We start from the raw sequence: 21841 nt of genomic DNA on the forward strand, positions 1-21841 counted from the left end.
TTTCCCATCGAATTCTGGTTGTCAGTATCGAAATTAGTTTCGTGACAGTTGAAGCCTCTTTGAGAATGTCATTTTGAAATCGAGATAACCCTATACTTGTAACAGTCGAACTATCAACTGTGAAACACTTACATCTGCCAGTTTATCTGTCATTCTTCTATCTATCTCTTTCTCTCCCTCTCTTTATTCTTCTCTCTTTCTCTCTCGCTCTCTCTTTCTGTCTTTCACTCTCGATGTCCCTTCAAACTGTCGGTCGGTAAGTACCGGAACAAATGTATCTTTTGTAACGTGCAATTTCACCAGAAAAATAAGCTAGTAAGAAAAAGATAGATAGATGAAACGTATAGATCGTTTATTAAGTTTCTGCCTGTTATCAAGGGACACACAAAAAGTAGGTAGCTAAATAAAAGATTTATATATATATATATATATATATATAAATATATATAATATAGATGTGAGATAAAATATTATAAATGATAGAAAAATTTTCTTTTCGAATGTATAGAGAGGATCGTATTTTTTTAAAGTCTCTTTCTTCAAATTCTCTTCTTTTACATTACAGAAAGCGACGAAAACGTTTCTCCTAAGGGAACAAGGTCGCATCCGTCATTTGTTTCCGAATAGTCTAAAGAAAGAGAGAGAGAGACAGAGGAAGAGAAAGAAAAAGAAAAAGAAAGAAAGAAAAAGAGAATGAGAGAAAAAACAGAAAGAGAGAGAAAGGGAGAGAGAATAAGAGTAAGCTCCTTCACTATAAAGATAAATCGAAAGATCGATATCGAAAAAGGGACGGTTCTTCGGAACGGAAGAGAATCTGCTACCGCTATTGAGTTGGACTCTGTCCGAGTAGAGAAAAGTAGAAAATGAGCCACGAGGTGGCCGTATAGTTTTCCGCACCATTTACTTCCCATCGATTTCCTTCTTCACTTTCCTCTCTCTTTCTTTCTCTGATCTTGCTATTGGTCCTCGAAGTCTCGTTATCTCCTTTATGTATGTATATGTATATATATATATGTGTATATATATATATTTATATATTTATATATATATATATATATATATATATATATGTATGTATTTATATGTCTATATGTATGTATGTCGTATATTTTAAAGACAATAGGAGATGATTTTAATGAAAAGTAAAATAGTAATTCGTCGAAAAGAGCATTAGCTACTTTCGTAATAAAGATTATAATGTACTCTTTTTTTTCTTGTTTCCTTTTTATCTTTTTTGTTTCTTCTTTTTTCTTTTAAATTACTTTAGTGACAAACTTTGTTTTGAACGGAGGAAGAAAAGAAGGAAAGAAAAAGAACCATTTAGTATTTCATATTATAAACGATGAAATTTTAATAAGAAATAAAAAAAAGAAGAAGAAGGAAAACGAATTAAATTCGAGTATTAAATATATGTGATTTTATCGAGTCAGTAATACAGAATATTGTAAATGTAATATCCGACGAAATTATTGTCATAAACATTCTTTTGTCATGGATAAATGGAATACCGATTACTAATGAGTACTCTCAATCAAGCTATTCCAATACGGTTTATACTATTAAACACGTTGTTTATCCGAAATGCCGTTGTATATTTCGATAATTACTAAACTTTCTGTTATTTTACAATCATCGATATTTGTCGATTCTAATGGGTTTAGCTGTGCAAGGGAATAGATAGCCATGTATTTATGTGTATACATATACACGTATGCATACATATAAATATATATGTACATATACGTACATAAACATATCCTTTTCACGCTGGATAACTGCAGACTGGACATATAATGCTTGTCCTACATAAATTTACAAGAACGTTTTTCGAGCTACATTTCAAAAGATAAAAAGTTCACCGAGCTTTCAGTATTTCCTTTCTCTTTCTCTCTTTCTCTTTATCTCTCTTTTTTCCCACTTTTCTTTCTTTTTTCTTTTTCGAAAAATATCTCGCGCTCGAATAAAATAAGCGTGACTCTTAACCTAATAAAAAAGAAAAAAAAAACAGGCTTTACATTGGTGTTTGACTGCTCCCAGAAGCTTTCTGCATGCTAAGTATGTACATATTTAAAAACATACGATGACGTCATCCTTTAAAGCTTCCTTTTGTCGTTTACTATATTTCTTCCTCATTTCTTTATGATTCTTTTCGTTTGCATAACTAAATCTGAAAGGATAAATCTTTTTCGAGTCTTCGTTTCTTACGAGTTTCTGATCATTCAATTATTTACATTATCGATCGTTTATAGACACTTTATCTCTTATTTTAAATAAACAAAATAAAATTTATGCTAAAACTTAAATAACTTCGTCACGATTACGTCGTTACTACGAAAGAACTTCTCCGAGTTTTCGACCTTTCAATTTCTTGCATTAGCGACTAGTATTAATAAATATTTTTTAAATAAATAAAATATAATTTACATAAATATTTAATTTTAATAGTTAATAATTGCCAAATATAATTATAATAAAAATTTAATCGATTTCATTATAATTATGTCCGTTTTTACGAAAGAAAAGAAAAAAAATCCAATTTTAAAAATTATTAACAAAATCGATTTTATTATAACAATATTATTGCAATATTTAAATAAATAAAGAATAAAATACGCTTGAAAACGGCGTTGGTTTCAAGTCTCTACGATTTTTCGTTCCGAAGATATCGCCTTTGAAAGATTTTCATTCATAAATCGTTTAATACAGCTGTTCGTAGTAAAAGTAGTAGTAGTAGTAAGTTAGCGTAAATTCTTAGAATTTATATAGGTCAGTGTGTCACCGAGTTTTATGAATGAAATATAGGTCAGTGGGTCAATATAAACGTATTCGATTTAAATGAGAATATCTCTGGAACTAAAAGTCGTAAAAACTTGAAACAACCACCATTTTAAAGGGGAGAATTTTCTCTATTTTTTAATGATATTGTTAATGATTAATTAACAATTTGTTATAAACAATTTTTATAAACAAATTCTTACGGACTAGATTCATCTTATCTTGCAAAAAAAAAAAAGAAATTCACATCAGATTGCGATTGATTTATAGAATTATATAAATTAATAAACAATTAATAAACAAATTAAATTTTTATGAAATAAACAATTTTTTTAATTATATTTACATGAGAATATCTTTGGAACTAAAAGTCGTAGAGACATGAATCAACCACTATTATAAAGTGCGTAATTTCCCCTATTTTTTTTCAAGCTGTTGTTAATAATTAATTAACAATTTGTTATAAACAATTTTTATAAACAAATTCTTACGAACTAAATATATCTTATTTTGTAAAAAAGGAAAAGAAAGTTTACACCCGATTGCAATTTATTTATAAAATTAGATAAATTAATAAATAATTAATAAACAAATTAGATTTTTACGGAATAAGTAATTTTTTTCTATTATATTTACGTGGAAATATCTTCGGAACTAAATGTCATAGAGATATGAGTCAAGCACCATTATAAAGCGCGTAATTTTCTCTATTTTTTTTTCAAGCTGTTGATAATAATTAATTAACAATTTGTTATAAACAATTTTTATAAACAAATTTTTACGAACTAAATTTATCTTATTACCTTTAAAAAAAAAGTTTAAATTCGATTATGACTGATCTATATATTATATAAATTGATAAATAATTTATAAGTAAATTACTTTTTTATTAAAAAAAAAGAATCTTTTTCTATATTATCAATATCTACGTCTTCCATTTACATAGGAATATCTTCCGAACTAAAAGTGATAGAGATATTAAACAAATATAGAAAGTAAACGGAGAATAAGCGCAAAGTAAATACTGAGTAAGCGTAGAGTAAATGCTGAATAAGCGTTTATAAATATCTCCTAAACTAATAATTTTTTGACATATATGGATTAATGTCTTTTTGCAGAATATTCTATAAAAAAAAAAAATTGCACTGTATACATAATACGTAATCTATATAGGAATTAACTATATACGTTTTTATATATAGCTGTTGTCGATCTCAACTATAAGTCTTAAAGATAACGCACGTCGGATGAAATAAAAATAAAAGGAAACAAGTGCGTTAAGTTAAACGCACGTTTCGTTCCCAGCTATGGAAGCAATTTGTAGCTTTTATTTGGTCGTATATTTGAGAATATATGGTGTACGACACGCGTGCGCCTCGCGCAATGTAACACTTCGCACGTTCTAACTCCTTTGTTTACGACTTTCGAGAAAAATGCTATGGTACCACCTCATTTTTTTTTTTTTTTATTTTTATTTACACGAACGTGTATAAGCATGGTATACAAAACAAGTTTTCTCAAAAAAATGATTTTTTCTCTGTTTATACTCATTTTATTATAATGCTTTAAAGTCGAAAATTCGAAGAATTATTCTGGCTCGTTTGTTTTAATATTATTGTGAAAGTTGAAATGTAACATGTAACACGTGTGTGTGTGTGTGTGTGTATATATCGAAAATATGATTTAAATTAACTAATTAAAATTAATTAATCGAGAATTTACACTGTAAATGTTATACATAGATGTTATATATATATATATATATATATATATATATATATGTATGTACACACACACACACACACACACACACACACACACACACACACACACACACACACACACACACACATGTTATAGTTTCGAAGAGTGCTTGCAAATCGATTGTACGAAATATCTCTTGTATATAATTTGTTATTATTAAATTATAGATTTTAATAATTCTTGATTATTGCGTAAATTATTGAATAGGATAAAGATTAATATACAAAAGTGTTTTATAATTTCATGAGAGAAATTTTTAAAGATTTCATTCGGTCGAAGCTTTCTATCTATATAATCATTGCTTTCTTACAATTAGTCACCGAAGTGTCTTATAAGAAAGTTCGATAAGCCTATCGACAGGGGATATCCGATAGTCGATATCATGCAACAGGTGAATTCTTCTTTGTTTCTTCGAGCAGTTAATAGAGTTATCAAACTATTATTTTCTCTTATTTAATCATTGAAAAAATATATAACTAATAATTAAATTATACGATAAATAATGCTTAACGAAAAATATATGAATACATGAGATTATAATTGGAGAACGAATTGTAATATACGACGTCTAAATTTTAACTGACCTCGAAAGTACGTCCTTAGAGTCTCGATCAATACGGGTCCAACAACAAACGAACGCAAAGTATGTATAAAAAAAATTTACATGAATGTTTATGATATCTCGTTATCAACGTACGTACTTATATATTAGATACGAAGTAAAAGATATACCAGCAATAATTAAATGGAGCGATAAATAATGTTTAATGAAAATTGAATGTTTATGATGTCTCGTTATTAACCTAAGTACTTATGTATTAGATACGTATTAAAAAATATATCAGTAATAATCAAATTACGTAATAAGGAATGTTTAATAGAAATTATATAATTATACCTGATAATAATGGAGAGACGAACTGAACTCTGCGACGTCTGAATTCTAACTGACTTTGAAAGTACGTCTTTAGAGTCTCGATTATTAAGAAATCAATAATGGTCTAATAAACAAACGTAAAGTATGTATAAAAGAAATTTACGTGAATGTTTATGATATCTCGTTATTAACCTACGTACTTATGTATTAGATACGCATTAAAAAATATATCAGTAATAATCAAATTACGCAATAAGGAATGTTTAATAGAAATTATATAATTATACCTGATAATAATGAAGAGACGAACTGAACTCTGCGACGTCTGAATTCTAACTGACTTTGAAAGTACGTCCTTGGAGTCTCGAATATTAAGAAATCAATAATGGTCTAATAAACAAACATATAAGAGAAAAGCAGACTAACAGATTCTTAGAACTGTCTGAAGTTCACCTTCATGTTTATTTATCTCTACTTGTAATTAAATTCTTATTCATCACGGGAAACTTAAAAATAAAAATTGATTTATACTCAACAATGAAAATTCGATTTAATATAAAAATTCATAAAAGTATTACGAAAGGTAATATAAATTTAATTATTATTTCTTTAATATCCAATATAAAATTGTTCTTTGAAAAAATTCTATCAACCCTTATCGTGTATCAATCGATACAATAAATATTAATTGATAAATCTTTGTTTCCAGCATATTGCAATCGATATTTTGTATTTGATCACAAAGATGGATCAATTTTTTTATGGTATTACAAATGCATGTCATTCGTTCGTTTTCTTTATTTTCTTCTTTCTTTCCTTCTCTCTCTCTCTCTCTCTCTCTCTCTCTCTCTCTCTCTCTTTCTCTCTCTCTTTCTTTTTTTTCAAAAAACACAAGCGACTATTTTTTTAAATCTAACTATATCAATTACACGATATAATTTTTAAGTCGGTACTCGGACCATTGAATGAAATATGTTGCGAAAGAGATTAAATATTTCATTAGTCGGTCATCAATAACCATGGCTAACGTTCTCTGCTCGAGTCAAAAATTGACTAACGATAACGAACGCATTCACGGCCGACACGGCCGAAGTTTCACGCTTTTATGACTTCTGCCAAGCGAGTTCGTTCTGAGCGCTAACGTTTTCCAGCGGTGATATGCATGCACATTAATTTTACGCGACGGCAACGTATCCGAAAGAGTTCATAGTTTTCCCGCATATACACGGTTGACTTTTTTATTCAAATATTGGGAGAGAGAAAGAGAGTGTGTGTGTGTGTGTGTGAGAGAGAGAGAGAGAGAGAGAGAGTGTCGGATAGTAGTATGGAAATAAAGTTAACCGGATGTGCGAGCGCGGGATCGATTTCGAGCGTAAATATTGTTCAAATGAAAAAAAATACCTAAGTTCTTTCGAAATATTGATTTCGTTTCAATTTGATCTGATCGATATAAAGTATTTATATATTCTATTATTTTCATTAAAACTAAATTGTGTTTTTTTCCTTTTCTTCCTTTTTTTTTTCGTTCCTCCTCTCACCCACGCGAATATGTTAGAAATTTATACGATACGATATTACGATGCGTTACGTTAAGATATATTCGTTTATTAATATTTATTATTTGTTTCTGTTATAGTATCGGTATCATGTGTTTGTTTTATTTTTTTATTTTGTTCATGTTTTATTTTATTTAGTTTTGTTTCTTTCTTTTTTAAATGCATGAAATAGTTTCAACAAGGAACCAACATAATTTTGCTTCTTTTTTTTTCGTCCGCAAATACGTCCGCAAATACGAAAATGATATAACACGACCCAACGTTAAGATATTTAATTATTAATATTTATAATTTATTTATAATATAGTATATTAGAGGCATGTTTTTAAAAAATGTACGAAACAGTTTCAACAAGCTACCAACATAATTTTCTTCTTTTCGTCATGCGAATACGCGGAAAATGATACAACATGTGGCATGCAATGAAAAAATATTTTATTATTAATATATTTATTATTCATTTATATTATACCAATGTGTTTTTTTTAAAATACAGTAAGCAGTTTCGTGGAGACACTGAATATTCGAAAAAAAAAGAAATAAAAAAATAAGAAAAGAGGAAAAACTACTTTATATTTATTTAAATATATTTTTATTTGTACTCAAAGGAATATTAAAAAAAAAATGATATTAAAGAAATAATTATACAACATGAAATTGCATTTTATTGTAAAAAGAGCCAAAACGATTTGACTGTTTTAGCCTAAAGAGTATTAATTTGATGTGTTAAGTCCCAGCGATTACTAACCCAAGAGACTCTCAGAGCTTATAAGCAAAACTGGCGAATCCTTTGAGACAGTAAAGGATTTCTCGAGACTTCGGTATTCTCAACATCAATCGAAGATCTAACTTGTTTAATACATCAATTCTATTCAAGAGATCTAATTTTCTTGAGTTATTACATAAATAACAAATATATATCTTCATTCAAGCTAATGAAGATGATTCAGTTGGATTAATACATATTTATCTATGAAAATATCAATTTGGATCATGACTCTTCTATATAAATTTTAGAAATTTAAATATTAAGAAGAGAAAGAGAGATAGAAGAATTTAGAAAGAAAGATTTATAAAAGATTTATTAATTAGAAATTTCGTTAGAAGATTTAAAGAGAGAGAAAGAGAGAGAAGAAAAAGACAAGTGTCATACATATACGTGTTTGTATCTATATAGATATATAGGGTGTAACGAAACTATTCTTATATATAAAGAATTGGATTACTTATATATAAAGAATAAGAAAAAAGAAATTTTAAATTCATTCAAGATGGTATTAATAACTTAATTTCTTTCTTCGTTTTATTCATTTATCATAATTTAATCGTTGTCAGTGTAACTCCAGTTACATTAATTTTATTTACTGGAATTAAATCCAAGACACTAGTTAAATTTTCTTCGAACATATTATCACAGTTATCGAATCTTTTTCATCTAGTCGAATATCTTTAACATTCACACATAAAGATTGTTAAAATCAGAATCATGATCAAGTCCCAAACGTACATTTCAATCTAAAGAAATCTCAACAGAGTTTTATCATAATATCAAAAAATAAACATAATTGAAACGAACTAACGATAAAATCAGGATTGAAATTATCGTAACTGAGAAATTAAGAATTTTCGATCAAGTCCATGATTGATAAAATCAACTTATTTATTATTTCTTTTTTTTTTTCTTCTTTTCTTCTTCTTTAGATACGTGAAACCCATTCGTGAAGTTTTGCCGCGTAGTTTCGTTACACCCTTTATATATAGAAAAGGACAGAATGCGTCGTTGGTAGTAGCACGAGGATATGGCCGGAACGTGGCTCGCCTTTCCAACATGGCTGCCAAGTTTCCCGTAAAAGCTATGAGGTTTATCTTATCCTGACCTTAAACCTCCCCTCGACTAACCGTTGCCTTATCTCCGAAAGAAGAGCCGCCAAGGCGAGTCTATGGCGAAGAAAGACGAGCTCGACGAAGAAACTGCACCAGCTTTGGAAACTATTGCAAATGTTGCCAAGCTGGCTTGCACTATTCCTTACTTTTCTCTTCGTCGAACGAGACCTGGGTGGTACCTATTCTAAAATGCAACCACGAGGAACCTCGTTGCATTTCTTTTGCGAAAGAAAATCTTTTAAACGGAAAGAATAACTGTTACTTTTTATAACGCACGAAGTATTTCTCTCGTACGAAATTTTTCTCCATCGCTTTATCAAATCGTCTTGATCGATTTATTACACAATTTTTTTTTTTAAGCAGAAGATATTTGTTTGGAATTTTTGTATTATCGATCATACTGCCATTATCACAATTGCGTTATTTTACGCGATATTGATTATTTCTTAATTCTATATAACTCAATCTTATTTTGTTTTTAAAATACAAAGAGAAATACTTGATAAAAGAGTATCAATTAACTTAAGGACTGACTTAACATTTGTGATTTCCTTTTTTTCTTTTTTCTTTTAAATGACAATTATTCTAATTCCCGTTATTAGCTATGTCGAAAACATTGATAAGTAATTATAATCAAATAAAAAGAGAAACAAAATAAGTCAAAAAATAAGTAAAATTATATACATATATAATCTATAGACATAAAACTCTAAAGCTTTTTTAAATAATACAAATTTCTCTTTTCATTAAATTTAAATTCTATGAAAGTATTAAACATTTTGTGAAATCGTGTGATTGCTGTGAGAACACGTAATAGTTAATACGCAGACATGTATGTATAAATTAACAGTCGCGTGCGCACGCGTTACCAGCGCACGTGACTCATTGAAGGGAAGGTAGGGAGGGTAGAGAGGGAGGGAAGTGGGACAGCCCTAAAAGGGAGACAATCAAGGAGCTTCGATATCCTAACGGGGAGGAGTTTCGGATACCTCAGGATAACATTCGAGAGGGCTCGTAGTTAATATTAACATGGTGTTATAGAGGAAGCGCGTGTTACTCCTACGTAATTTCTAGCTAAACGTGCTAAAGGACGAGGGCATGCATATTTCAAGTAACCTGCTAGACGCCATTGCGTTAACTTCTACGCGTTAGGGCTTTTCAACCTAACTGTCCATGTTTTATAAACTCTTTATCAAGTACAAAAAAAATTTAGCTTCAACGGAACAATGAATGAAAGTTATTATGTAAGAAGAAAATTGTAATTAAAAAAATGAAGTTATTAATAATACATATATATTTTTAGTTTTTTTTTTGTTTGTAAAAAGAAAACAGAAAAAAAATATATATATAATTAATATGTAGAATAATATATATGAATCTATTAATAGTAAAATCGTTTAATAGTAATCACAAATTATCTTGATATAGATGAGATTAAATCGACTGTTAAGAAGGCCCTATGTTCTAACGAGTTTTTATGGCAAATAAATGCAGCAGATTGCAGAGTTATGCTAATACTTTGGCACCGATCGATCGCATCCTGACTGCCTGTTGAGCTTTAATAGTCATCGATTAATCTTACACGGAAACGAGATAATACTCTCTATTCTTCATGCTAGCTCGTAATACTCTAATACGTATGCAAAAGGATTCCGTTTGCATGTTAAAGACAGAGAAAGAGAAAAAGAGAGAGACAGAAAGAGAGAAAAGTAATAAAAGTAAAAGGAAGAAGAAAAAAGAAAAAAGAAAATAAACAAGAACAAAGAACAGGAAAATAAAAAAATAAAAAAAAGGAAAGAAAAATTGTCGGACGATCCTTGCATTCTCGTGAAGTGATCGTTTTTGAAAGAGGAAAATAAAAAAAAAAAGGAACAAGAAAAGAAAAAACAAGCAGAAAAGAGAAAGAAAAAGAAAATGTTCTTCGTGTTTTCTCTCTCTCTTTCTTTCTTTCTCTCTCTTTCGCTATTTCTCTCTTTTTCTTTCGTAATGTTAAGACGTTACAGTTCGAGATTCCTCGGGTATCTTGCTCTACGAAAAAGTATATCCTTTATTTGTCCAAGTTGCAGCTGCAACAGCCGGTCGTAAGGAAGAACCGTATCCGTTACACGTACATAGACATATAACACGCAAATGTTGCTCTGCAACGACTGCATCTCTTTCTCTCTCTGTATGTTTCTTTTTCTCTCTCTCTCTCTCTATTTCTCTCTTTCTCTCTCTCTCTCTCTGTTGCTTCTCCAAAGGTAGAAAACATTATATCACTATTTTATTAGATTAGATATTCACAGAGCGGATGTGCACTAGAAAGAAAGAAAGAAAGAAAGAAAGAAAGAAAGGAAGAAAGAAAGAAAGAAAGAAAGAAAGAAAGAAAGAAAGATAGAAAGAAAGAAAGAAAGAAAGAAAAAACAAAGAGATAGATCGAGAATTGCTATGTATGTTCTCTATGTTACGTTGTCTGCTTGTTCAAGAAGAGAACAAACGAACGCGAGGAAAAACATGAAGGTGAACATAGAGAGATGGCGTTAAAGGAACTATCGTTGCACCTTTAATGCGTCCCGTTGCACAAATAAAACGAACTTGCTTCGTATCTTTCCGTTCTTCTTACAACTTGCATTGTCATATTCTTTATAGTATCGGAGAAGTGTTTCTCTCTCTCTCTCTCTCTCTTTCTCTTTTTGTCTTTCACTCTTTTTTATTTCTTTTTTTCTTTCTTTCTATTAGAGCACTGCGTTCTAACTTTGCTATCGATGACATTTCGAAACCTTTCTTACTTTTCTTCTAAGCTACTACCATTCGTTGATCTTTTCGTTTCGGTTAAAGGCAAAGTTTGCACGTTGAATTATATATGTATGTCTCACGAGTAAGTTGAAATCGAACAAGGGAAAACAATTTTTTTTTTCTTCTTTTCTTCTTTCTTTTTTCTCTTTTTTCCTTGTTTTCCTTTTTCTGAGAGAGTTAAAAGAAAGAGGGATTCTTTATCTGTTATTCTTATTTTTGTTTCTATTTTTGTATCATAATTATAAAGTTTTTATTCTCTAGAGCAGTTCTTTCCAAACTTTCTTTTTTTACGTAATGAAAATCCTGCTCGTTCTCGAAAACGATCGTTCTTCGCAAGGCAATCGAAACTGTGATTGCTGTCGAGAGTCGATTGATAAGCAATTCATAATTGATTTGATATATGTACGTGCGAGTTAAAAAAAACTAGATAAAAGTAGTCATTTTCGTATGATTTTTAATTGAATCGATTTTGTACCGTTCGTCCGACGTTTTTCGATGACTTTCAATTTTCTCGATGAACGTGTGTAAACTACTCATATATTTCAATATTTAATGTGATCCATGTTTTGGAAATTTCTGCTCTAAAAATAGAAGAAAAAGAAAGAGAGAGAGAGAGAGAGAGAGAGAGAGAGAGAGAGAGAGAGAGAGAGAGAGAGAAAGATACATAGATAGACAGATAAATAGACAGACAGACAGATAGATGACATTTGCTAATGAGTATTAATGAATGAAAGTCTCTAATATCATCCTAGGGATTAAATTCTCTATACGAGCTTGGGTATACTTGAAATCGTTTGTATCGTTATGTGGATATAGGCTGATATGCATCATTTCAATAGGCTTTACACGAGAATATGTAGTATCATACATTCGACAGATATAAAATGTTCAATCATAGATATGCAATCGATACGTACGATTAATTATAATTTTGTGGTTGAATAATAAACGGTGATTGTATGATTATTTATATATATATATTATTTATTTATATATATATATGATTATTTTGATATTATAAAATAAATTGGTTTATGTACTAAAATTTAATATGTTTGTTCGTATAATAATCGATCGATCCATCGCTGACATTTGAAAACCTTGGGAAACGTCGATTGTAATTATGTTTACTAGTTTGACGTAACAAAATAATTTTAATTATATTTTAGTAAAATTTAACGTTTACTCGTATAACTTCTGAAAGATCGATCGATCCATTGTGCTGACACTTCGAAAGTTTGCGAATTTTCGAAAGTGTTGGAATACTACCTACTCCAAGGGCAAGTGATCCTAAAAGGAATCTTACGATAGGATTATCCTTCCAAAGGATAACGTTCGAGCTTTCGAGTGGAACGATAGAGTCGACGAGAGAAAACGATATCGGATCGTTGCGTTTCGATCTGGTAAACGGATGGAATACCTTAAGTTTTAAGAGATAGAAAGAAAGAGAAAGAGAGAGATAGAAATAGAGAGAGAGAGAGAGAGAGAGAGAGGGAGATGAGAAGAGTTTTATCAAATGAAAAAAAAGAAAGAAAGAAAAAGAAAAAAGAAAAAATAAAAACTTGTGTATTTCATAGGGAGAACGCGTGAAAAACGAAGAAGAGAACTTACATAGTCCCTTCTCCCTTTCTTAACCTTCTCCCTCCCTCCTCCTCCCCACCCACTCCCACCTAATGTGAGTTGCGTCTCAGTCCTTTGAGTTTCTCTTTGAACTTGCATGATTTGGATTCGGAGCTTCGAAGAAAATTAAAAGCGAGCGGAGTGTGAATGTGATGCTTGGATGAAAAACGTTCGGCTGTTTGGATGAAAAGAAACGAAGAGGAAAGAAAAAGGAAAGAGATGATTGCTACGCGAAGAAAACGGGGGGGAAAAAAAAGAAAAATAAAAAAGGGAAGAGAGGAAAAAGAAAAAGAAGCAGGAAGAAAGAAGCGAAATAGATCAATATAATGGATATACCTGGTACATAAATAAATCGACAAATAAATAAATGAAACAAGTGAAACAAACAAACGAACGAAAAAGGGAAAATGGAAAATATTTGTTATCGATCCTGTAAGCTTGAATAAATAATCATTTAAGGCCATTACAGGAGATATAATAATACGTACAATATATGATGAAAATATGTTAAAAGAATTAAAATAAATATTTAAAAAAAACAAAAGAGAGAGAGAGAGAGAGAGAAAGGAAAAGAGGGAAAGTGAAAGAAAAAGAGAGAGAGAGATAAATAGAGATGACTGACGAAGAGAAATGACATTTCGCTGAATGAACCAAAGTGTTGAAAGATAAAATGAAAAGAGAGAATAAGTGAGTGATCATACGTGTGGTTGTATGTCTACGTGTGATAGAGATAGATAGATAGATAAATAGAGAGAGAGAGAGAGAGAGAGAGAGAGAGAGAGAGAAGATGGAAAGGTGTCGAGGTCAGGTGAGAGAATGAAAGCCTCACCTGTACTGTAATCACCACGTAGTTTCTGTTTAGGCCTGTCGACCCTGTCTTCGCTCGATGGCGATGGTCTTTCCGTCCTTTTCGGAGAATACGGGTTGTAAGAGGATGGCCATACGGTAGTCGGCCTTTTTGCTGGTGGAGGTGTGCTCGCTCGTCCTGAAAATAGATTAGGACCTTTTCTCATGTGACCCAGTCATAGGATAAGCGCAAAAACGCGCACAAGTTGTGCGATTCTTTTCGGAGAGGATTTTTTTTTTATGTTTTTGTATTATTATTATTATTTTGTTTTTTTTATACCTTCTCTCTCCCTCTCTTTTTCTCTCTCTCTCCCTTCTCTTTTATTTTGATTTTTTTTCTTTTTTTTTTGATCATCCAATATCGTTATGTTAACATGTTAAACATTTATCATATATCTTTCTTTCTCTATTCATCGATAATCCAGCATGCGCAACCACCTCTCTCTCTCTCTCTCTCTCTCTCTCTCTCTCTCTCTCTCTCTCTCTCTCTTTATTTATCTATCTATTTCTCTCTCTCTCTTTCTATTTTTTTCTCTCTTTTTATTTCTCTCTACACAGCACTATTCCACATCACGCGCATAAGGCCGTCGCGTGCAGCATTCAAACCAGATTCACGTCGATGTATCGAACTCAAACGTATTCAAATGGAAGTTGAAGCTTTTATCGAAGAACGGAGATTAAAGAGCGTCAGCGTTGTCTTCTGTCAGCTAAAAAAAACTTCGAATCCGTGACTGGCAGCAGATCGTCTTTTCGGCTTCCATCGTGTTTTTCATATTTAAACGGTCGATCATTGTCGCTTGTTACTACGGCTGTTGTGTTGTTGTTCTTGTTGTTGCCGTTGCTGTTGGTATTGTTGTTGTTGTTGTTGTTGATGGTGATGATGGTGGTGGTGATGCTGGTAGTGTTGTTGTAGTATCTTCCGTTGCGTACGTTTGTGATCTGGCTTGATTGAAAAGTCGCGAGAGAGAATATTTGTTACCTGTCGTTGTAACTTCTTCTTCTTCTTCTTTTTTTTTGTTCTTTATATTGTGTTTTATTCTTTAATAGTGTTGAGTTTGAAAAGGATTACAAGGATTAGAATTATGTACTTGAAAAAAGAATGAAAAAAGAAAATTACTTCTATTTTTTCTTTCTTTTTTTGAATATATTATAATCCGACAAAAAATACATAATCTTTTCCTTTTTATCTCTAATCTCTATGTATATATTATATTTAAATAATTTCTATATTTTTAAAATATTAATAAACAAATGATATTGATTCGGAATGAATTTCTCTTTTTTCTTTTTTCTTTTTATTTTTAATTTTTAATGTCTTAATCGAAGGATTAAAAAAGAAAAGAAAAGAAAAGAAGAATTTTTGTCCATGTGTTTTTGAAACGTCAGGATTAAAAGATTTGAAGAGAAAAAATTGTGATTTTTTTCGTACTTGGCTAATTTTTACAAATTCGCAATGTTTAATTTATCGATTAGAAAATAAGTTAAGAATTCAATACAATCGTTCGTTTTGGAGTGACGCTGTAAAACGAGCTTTCGCGTGTCAGCTTGATCAATTCCAACAGCTTCTTTGAAAACGAGCCAAGTTCAACTTGTTGCATTCGATGTCCCAACGATCGTTGTCCCATCGAACGGACAAAGCATGCTTTCGCGCGAGAAAATCAAACGGAATGTCTCTCTTCGTTCAATATCGTTCGATCTTTACGAATGACCTTCTCTTTTTTAAGGGATACTTTTCAATCGACCATTATTCCAAGAGTTAAAGAAATTGCTGATAGAACGTAATATAATTTTTTTTACATAAAACTGGTCGTGAATGTTATTTCCTTCTTCTTTTTTTGTTCATTTGCAAAAAAAGATATATATAAAATTTCTTTTTGAGAGGATGCTATTGCAAATTAAATTGACCGATAATTAACGTGCCTATTAATAATTGTCTATTTTTACACTAAGTACTGTCAAAGGAGGAAAGAAAAGAGAAACCTGAAACTTTCATTGTGCAAACTATGAGGAATAAAAATGAAGAAATTGGCGAACTTTTCGAAAAAAAAAAAGAAAAAAAAAGAAAAAGAAAAAGAACAAAAAAGGAACAAAAAAATAAGGAGAGAAAAAAAAGAAAGGAGAAGAAGGAAAATTTGAAAGAAAAATCCATTTAGTCCTATCTCAAACTAAATATAACAGAGTTAAGGAAGAATAAATTGAAACTTTTTAGAAAGACGATCATTCTTAAAGTCAAGCCTGTATTCTATTCTTGGCAAAGACTTAGCTCACACCATGTGATGTCCGACAAGGGGCCCGTACACTTTTATACGCTTGGCGCATCTTACGCGTGAGATAGTGTTCCACTTATCTCGTTCCCCATAATCGCTTGGATTATACAAATTGCGATCTTTCGCGAGCACGAGGTAGGGGTTATAAGGTAAGGGAAGGGGTGGGGTAAGAGGAAGGGTTGGTCTCGCGTGTATCGCTAGAAATTCTTGAGAGAAGTTTCAGTAAAAAGCTAGCTCGATTTTCATCTGCCATTTTGTCTACTATATATATATACATATGTATATATATTTATCTATCTATCTATTTATCTATCTATCTATCTATCTATATATGTATATATGCATATATATGTATACATACGAAATATGTATATATTTTTAGATATAAAAGAAAAGTCGAGGACGAGTCCCTTCGTTCGTACTCCAAGGCCCTTTGCGAATACTTTTCTATCCTACTTTCTTGTTTCATTTCTTCTTTTTTTCTTTTTCTCTTTCTCTCTTTCCTCTTTTTTCGTTATTCTCCTTTTTGGCTTGCAAACAACCAGGACGCAAGGTCGCACGGCATCCAGCAGGATGCGAAATGATACTAAAAAGTTTTCGAATAAAAGTTTAAATACGCGGGACGAACTTAGTTTTGTGCTTCTCTTCTCTTTTCTCTCTCTCTCTTTCTCTCTTTCTCTCTCTTTCTCTCTCTCTTTCTCTCTCTTTCTCTCTCTTTCTGTCTGTGCTTGCTTCTCGGATGGCTGCTTAACAATACGACCTCCTCTTTTGCGAGCTGCCTTTATATCAGAACTTAGCGAACACACATATACAGATGCACACATATACTTATATATACTCGACTTGTATGGTAACTATCTATTTATTTTGCATGTGTATGTGTATATGTATAATACATACACATAAGTTCTCATCTCCTCCTAGCTCTCTTCTTCTTTCACGCGTGAAATAATCCTACGGAAGCAGACTCCTATTTTATCCACTTTCGTAGAGACTTTGTGGCTTCTTCTTCTTCTTCTTCTTCTTCTTCTTCTTCTTCTTCTTCTTCTTTTACTTCTTTCTTAAGAATTCTTACAGATTTTTCGACTAAATCGTTAAGCATTTCAAAGAATTCGTGTGAAATTGAAGGGTAAGAAAAAAAGAAAAGAAAGGAGAAGAAGAGAGTAATAGATAAATGTATTTGTATGAAAATTGATTAGAAAGAAACAATAAAAAGAAATATATATATATATATAAACATATAGATATATACATATACACATATATATATATAATATATATAGAAGATAGACAATAAATTTATTAATTATCGATAGACGAAGACAAATATAGATAATTGAATAAATTGAAGTAATACGAATTATTTAGTAGATATCAGTTAACAGACATATCTCATAGTATCATCTCTCTCTCCTTCTCTCTAGTAATTTTTAATGTGATTGATCGTTCGACATTTAAGGGATATTCTTGTAGTGTCTCATTTGGTAACATTAAATTGCAGACTCTCTTTCTCTCTCTTTCTCTCTATCTCTCTCTCTATCCTTTTCTAGTTGGTCAGAAGGCAAGGCCAGAAATAATTCTGGCTTCCTTGTCGGGTGATAATTAATTACGGGCTGTAGGATCGATGGGTGTCCCAGGAGACAGCGAATGTGTCGAGGTATTATTAAACATCGCGTACCTACTCTAGACGGACTAATCTATCTCTCTCTCGCTCTCTCTCTCTCTCTCTCTCTCTCTCTCTCTCTCTGTCTATCTACCTACCTACCTACCTACCTACCTACCTACCTATCTATCTATCTATCTATCTATCTATCTCTATCGTGTCGAAAGCACGATGGGAATTACGTTGGATCTAGGGACGAGTAAACTCATCTACGTTAGGCGAAATCGATCCAGTTTGAGGAAGAATCAACAAGCTCGTGAAATATCAAAACTTTTCTTGAGACTCTTGTTACTGCTGATAGCGATCTATCAGATGACAGAGTGGTAGTGATACTATTAGCGTTAGCGTTAGTGCTAGTGCCAGTGTCAGTGCTAGTGCTAGTGTTAGTGTTAGTTTTAGTGATAGTGGTACCGTTGGCGTTACTGTTGCTACCATTGCTGTTACTCTCCTCCATTCTTTTATGGATCCATAAAGCCGTGCCACCGATATTGTAGTATGCTACGGAAAAAGGATATTTCGAGACTCGAATAACAAATACTTCTGTCGATCGTCTAACCATCTCTCTCTTTCTTTCTTTCTTTCCTATGAAGGCTTCCCTACTGAATAATTCCTACGACGAGGAATACTCTTCTTCTTCTTCTACTTCTTCTGCTTCTTCTGCTTCTTCTTCCTCCTTTCATTTTTCCTCTTCTCTCTTCTCTCTTCTTTCTTCTTTTTATTTTCTTTTTTTTCTTTTTTTTTCTTTTTTTTCCCTCTCCCCCCTCCCCCCTTATTCGACGTCTCGCGAGAGAATATTCGATCATGTCGCGGTAAAAGAGTATCGACTCTCTCGAGTTTTTATTTATTTTCGATACGATAAAAGCGATCGAGATTGTTGGGGTTCATCGTGCGTTTACTATTTTCGAAAGGAAAAGTTTCGATATTATTACCTTGTCGAGATACGTTTGTCATTAAATAATCTTCTGTCATACAATGTAATCAATGCTTTCGTTTGGTTATATCACTGTTCCTTCCTTCAATCTATCTTTCTTTTTCTTTTACCTATTCTTCTTTCTCTTCTTCCACGCCTCTTCCTTTTTATTGCTACATTGGCAAGCGTACCGGTAATTGAATTTTAAATGCGCTTAATTAGGTCACCGGTTAAAGCCGCCAATGTAATGTCGCAATATAAAATTAAAATCTTTTGTCGGCTTTCGACGTTTTCTACTTTCTGTAGGTAGAGATCGCGTAGCTAGTGTCTTGTGAGTAGAGCTGAGACAGCGTAACTCAAAAACCAATTAAACTTTCATTTTCATGGGGGTGGAGGAGTGGGGTGGGAGGGGGATGGGAGAAAGGGTACAACGATCGTTAATTCGTAATGTCGAGCGAAAGAATTAGCCGCTCTGCTGCTGTATTTAAATGAGCAACGAATCTTTAAATATTCACGATCGACGTCTCGGTTACATTTGAAATTTTGCGAAATTTGTGATAATCCTTTTTCATTCTTTTTCTTTTGTCTTCTTATTTTTTACGTTCTACATCATCTTATCATTATAGTTACTATCACTACAATCGCAATTATCATTATTGTTATATACAATATTAAACTTTCTCATTGTAATTATTTTTCTTCTTTGTTCTCGCTTGAGCTTCGATTTCTTTTTGATTTCTTTCTTTTTTTCTTTTTCTTTTTTTCTCCTTTTTTTTGTCGTTTTGGTTTTGATATCACATGACAAGTGTACATACACGCGTACCTTCAAAGTAATTTTTTTGACAAAACTGTCTCCCTCTGATTCGTTTTATTAAAAAAACGAAATGTCAGGTCAGAAGTGACTCAAGAATTCTACAAAAAACATTCTTTCGTCATGTCATAGTACAAAGAGTTAAATATCACTATAATTCGAACATACGTGTATATCTTCAAAGATGTTCTTTTAAAACTGCTACTTAAGCTAGATTTGTTTTATTAATTAAATAAAATGTCACATTTTTTTAATTGGAATGATCCAAGAATTTTACAAAAAAAGGAGAAAAAGAAACAGAGATACTGTTATCGGGTAATAACATGAAAAATGATCAAATCATTATAATTCGAATGGATTCAATAGCCTTCATCATCCACTCTTTAGCGATCGGAAGATATTATTATAAATTGTCATGTTTACGTGAAGGAACAATTAATTTTATTGAATATAACAAGAAATTTCAAAGACAATTAATTAGTTTCAGAAATCGATTATCTCATTCGTATCTATCAATCTATCTATTTATCTCTCTCTCTCTCTCTCTTTCTCTATCTCTCTTTTTTGAATTATTTCTCTGGAGAGTTCATATTCCCTTCGATTTCGTGTCACGTACGTTCTCCCGAATACTCACGCAATTATTACGCCATTAATCTCGTGCCAATTATCGAGTGGAAATAAATATCTATTAAGGTACGAGTGAGTTGGGGAAACGGATGAATATGTCGATGAGGGTTCGTTAAACGTGACGTATTGGCGCGACGTTCGAACATCGTAATATCCCTTTTAACGAAGCATACGGTATATTAAATCGCCGAGTTGAATTTGTCCCGAAGTGAAAAATTTTTATTTCTCCTACGATTCGACGAGGAATGAGAGTGAGAAAGAAACGAGAGATAGAGACGGAGATAGAGATAGAGTAATAGATAGATGGAGAGAGAAAGAGAGAAAGAGAGATAGAGATAGAAAGAGAGAAAATTTCAACGAACGTGTTTCATAGGAAGATACGAAACGTAGAAACATTTCTCGTAATGAGTTTTCTGTGGACACGCACAATCTCTCTCTCTCTCTCTCTCTCTCTCTCTCTCTCTCTCTTTCTCTTTCTTTCTCTCTATCTACCTCCCTTTCTTTCTCTTTATCTATCTATCTCTATCTCTCTATATCTCTCTCATGTCATTTCAAAGTTTTATTTCACAAGCCGTGCCGCGTAATAAGATTATAAAATAAATAGTGATGTAGCTGCCGTTATCAACGGTAAGAGAAGAATTCGCGAGCACGAGTGTGAGTGTATGCGTGTATGAATGTGTTTATGTATGTATGGATGGATGTATGTGTTTGTGTGTGTGTGTGTGTGAGAGAGAGAGAGAGAGAGAGAAAGAGAGAGAAAGAGCGAGAAAAAAAAGAGTGAACAAGCTCTTTCGTCCCAAGCTCGACGACCTCTTGTTTCATCGCGAAAGATGGTAAAGATCGTGTCTCGTCTGCCTTTTCCTATTTTCTGCATGAGAAAGAAAAAGAAAACGAAACGAACGATATGAATAATTCTCTCCTTAAGATTTTAACAAATTCTATGTCAAGTAGTTAATAGGATCGCGTCGTTTCGAAAAGAAAAGCTTGATTAGTGAGACTCTGGTCAGTAATAATAACCAGATTCAAAGGCAATAATAATCGTTCGTTGGAAACACTAATTTCTTAAGAGAAAGAGAGAGGAAATGAGAGAGATGGAAGTAAAGAGAGAAAAAGAGAGAGAGAGAGAGAGAGAGAGAAAAGGAAGAATGTATAACAATAATCCGCGTACAGTTAAACCTTACCCAGAGGAGGAAGAGGAGGAGGAGGAGGAGGAAGAAGAAGTGTTTGTGTATGTGTGCGTATGTATATATGTGTTTGGAGGGGTGGGAGAGAGGGAAGGAGTAGAAATAGTGCGGTACACGGGTATACGGTAAAATTGTAAAGCTTAATGGTGGTAATACCGTCGTGACTGTGCCTTGTATGGCGTTAATAATGCAGTATATTGAGATTGGTTTCGTGAGACCGAGAGATGGTGGAGAAGCAAGAGAAAGAGGGAGGCTATAGCGTACGTAAGAGTAAGAGAGAAA

At 32.0% G+C, this 21841-nt stretch overlaps 2 protein-coding genes across 9 annotated transcripts in view; one reads left to right on the top strand and one right to left on the bottom strand.

Annotated features, from left to right (window-relative positions):
• The window catches only part of LOC127067684 (alpha-(1,3)-fucosyltransferase C), a 105650-nt gene that overhangs the window by 39874 nt on the left and 43935 nt on the right, over positions 1 to 21841 (top strand). The window lies entirely within an intron of this gene.
• The window catches only part of LOC127067682 (lachesin), a 243913-nt gene that overhangs the window by 19415 nt on the left and 202657 nt on the right, over positions 1 to 21841 (bottom strand). For 7 of the 8 annotated variants that reach the window (XM_051002914.1, XM_051002917.1, XM_051002913.1 and 4 more), the window contains one exon: positions 14081 to 14236. In XM_051002914.1, the coding sequence (XP_050858871.1) occupies positions 14081 to 14236 (156 nt within the window). Of the gene's footprint in view, positions 1 to 14080; positions 14237 to 21111; positions 21244 to 21841 lie in introns of those variants that run through there. The other variant, XM_051002921.1, reaches the window with a different exon arrangement.

The sequence above is a fragment of the Vespula vulgaris genome, chromosome 11 (assembly GCF_905475345.1).
Source record: "Vespula vulgaris chromosome 11, iyVesVulg1.1, whole genome shotgun sequence".
Lineage (NCBI taxonomy): Eukaryota > Metazoa > Arthropoda > Insecta > Hymenoptera > Vespidae > Vespula > Vespula vulgaris.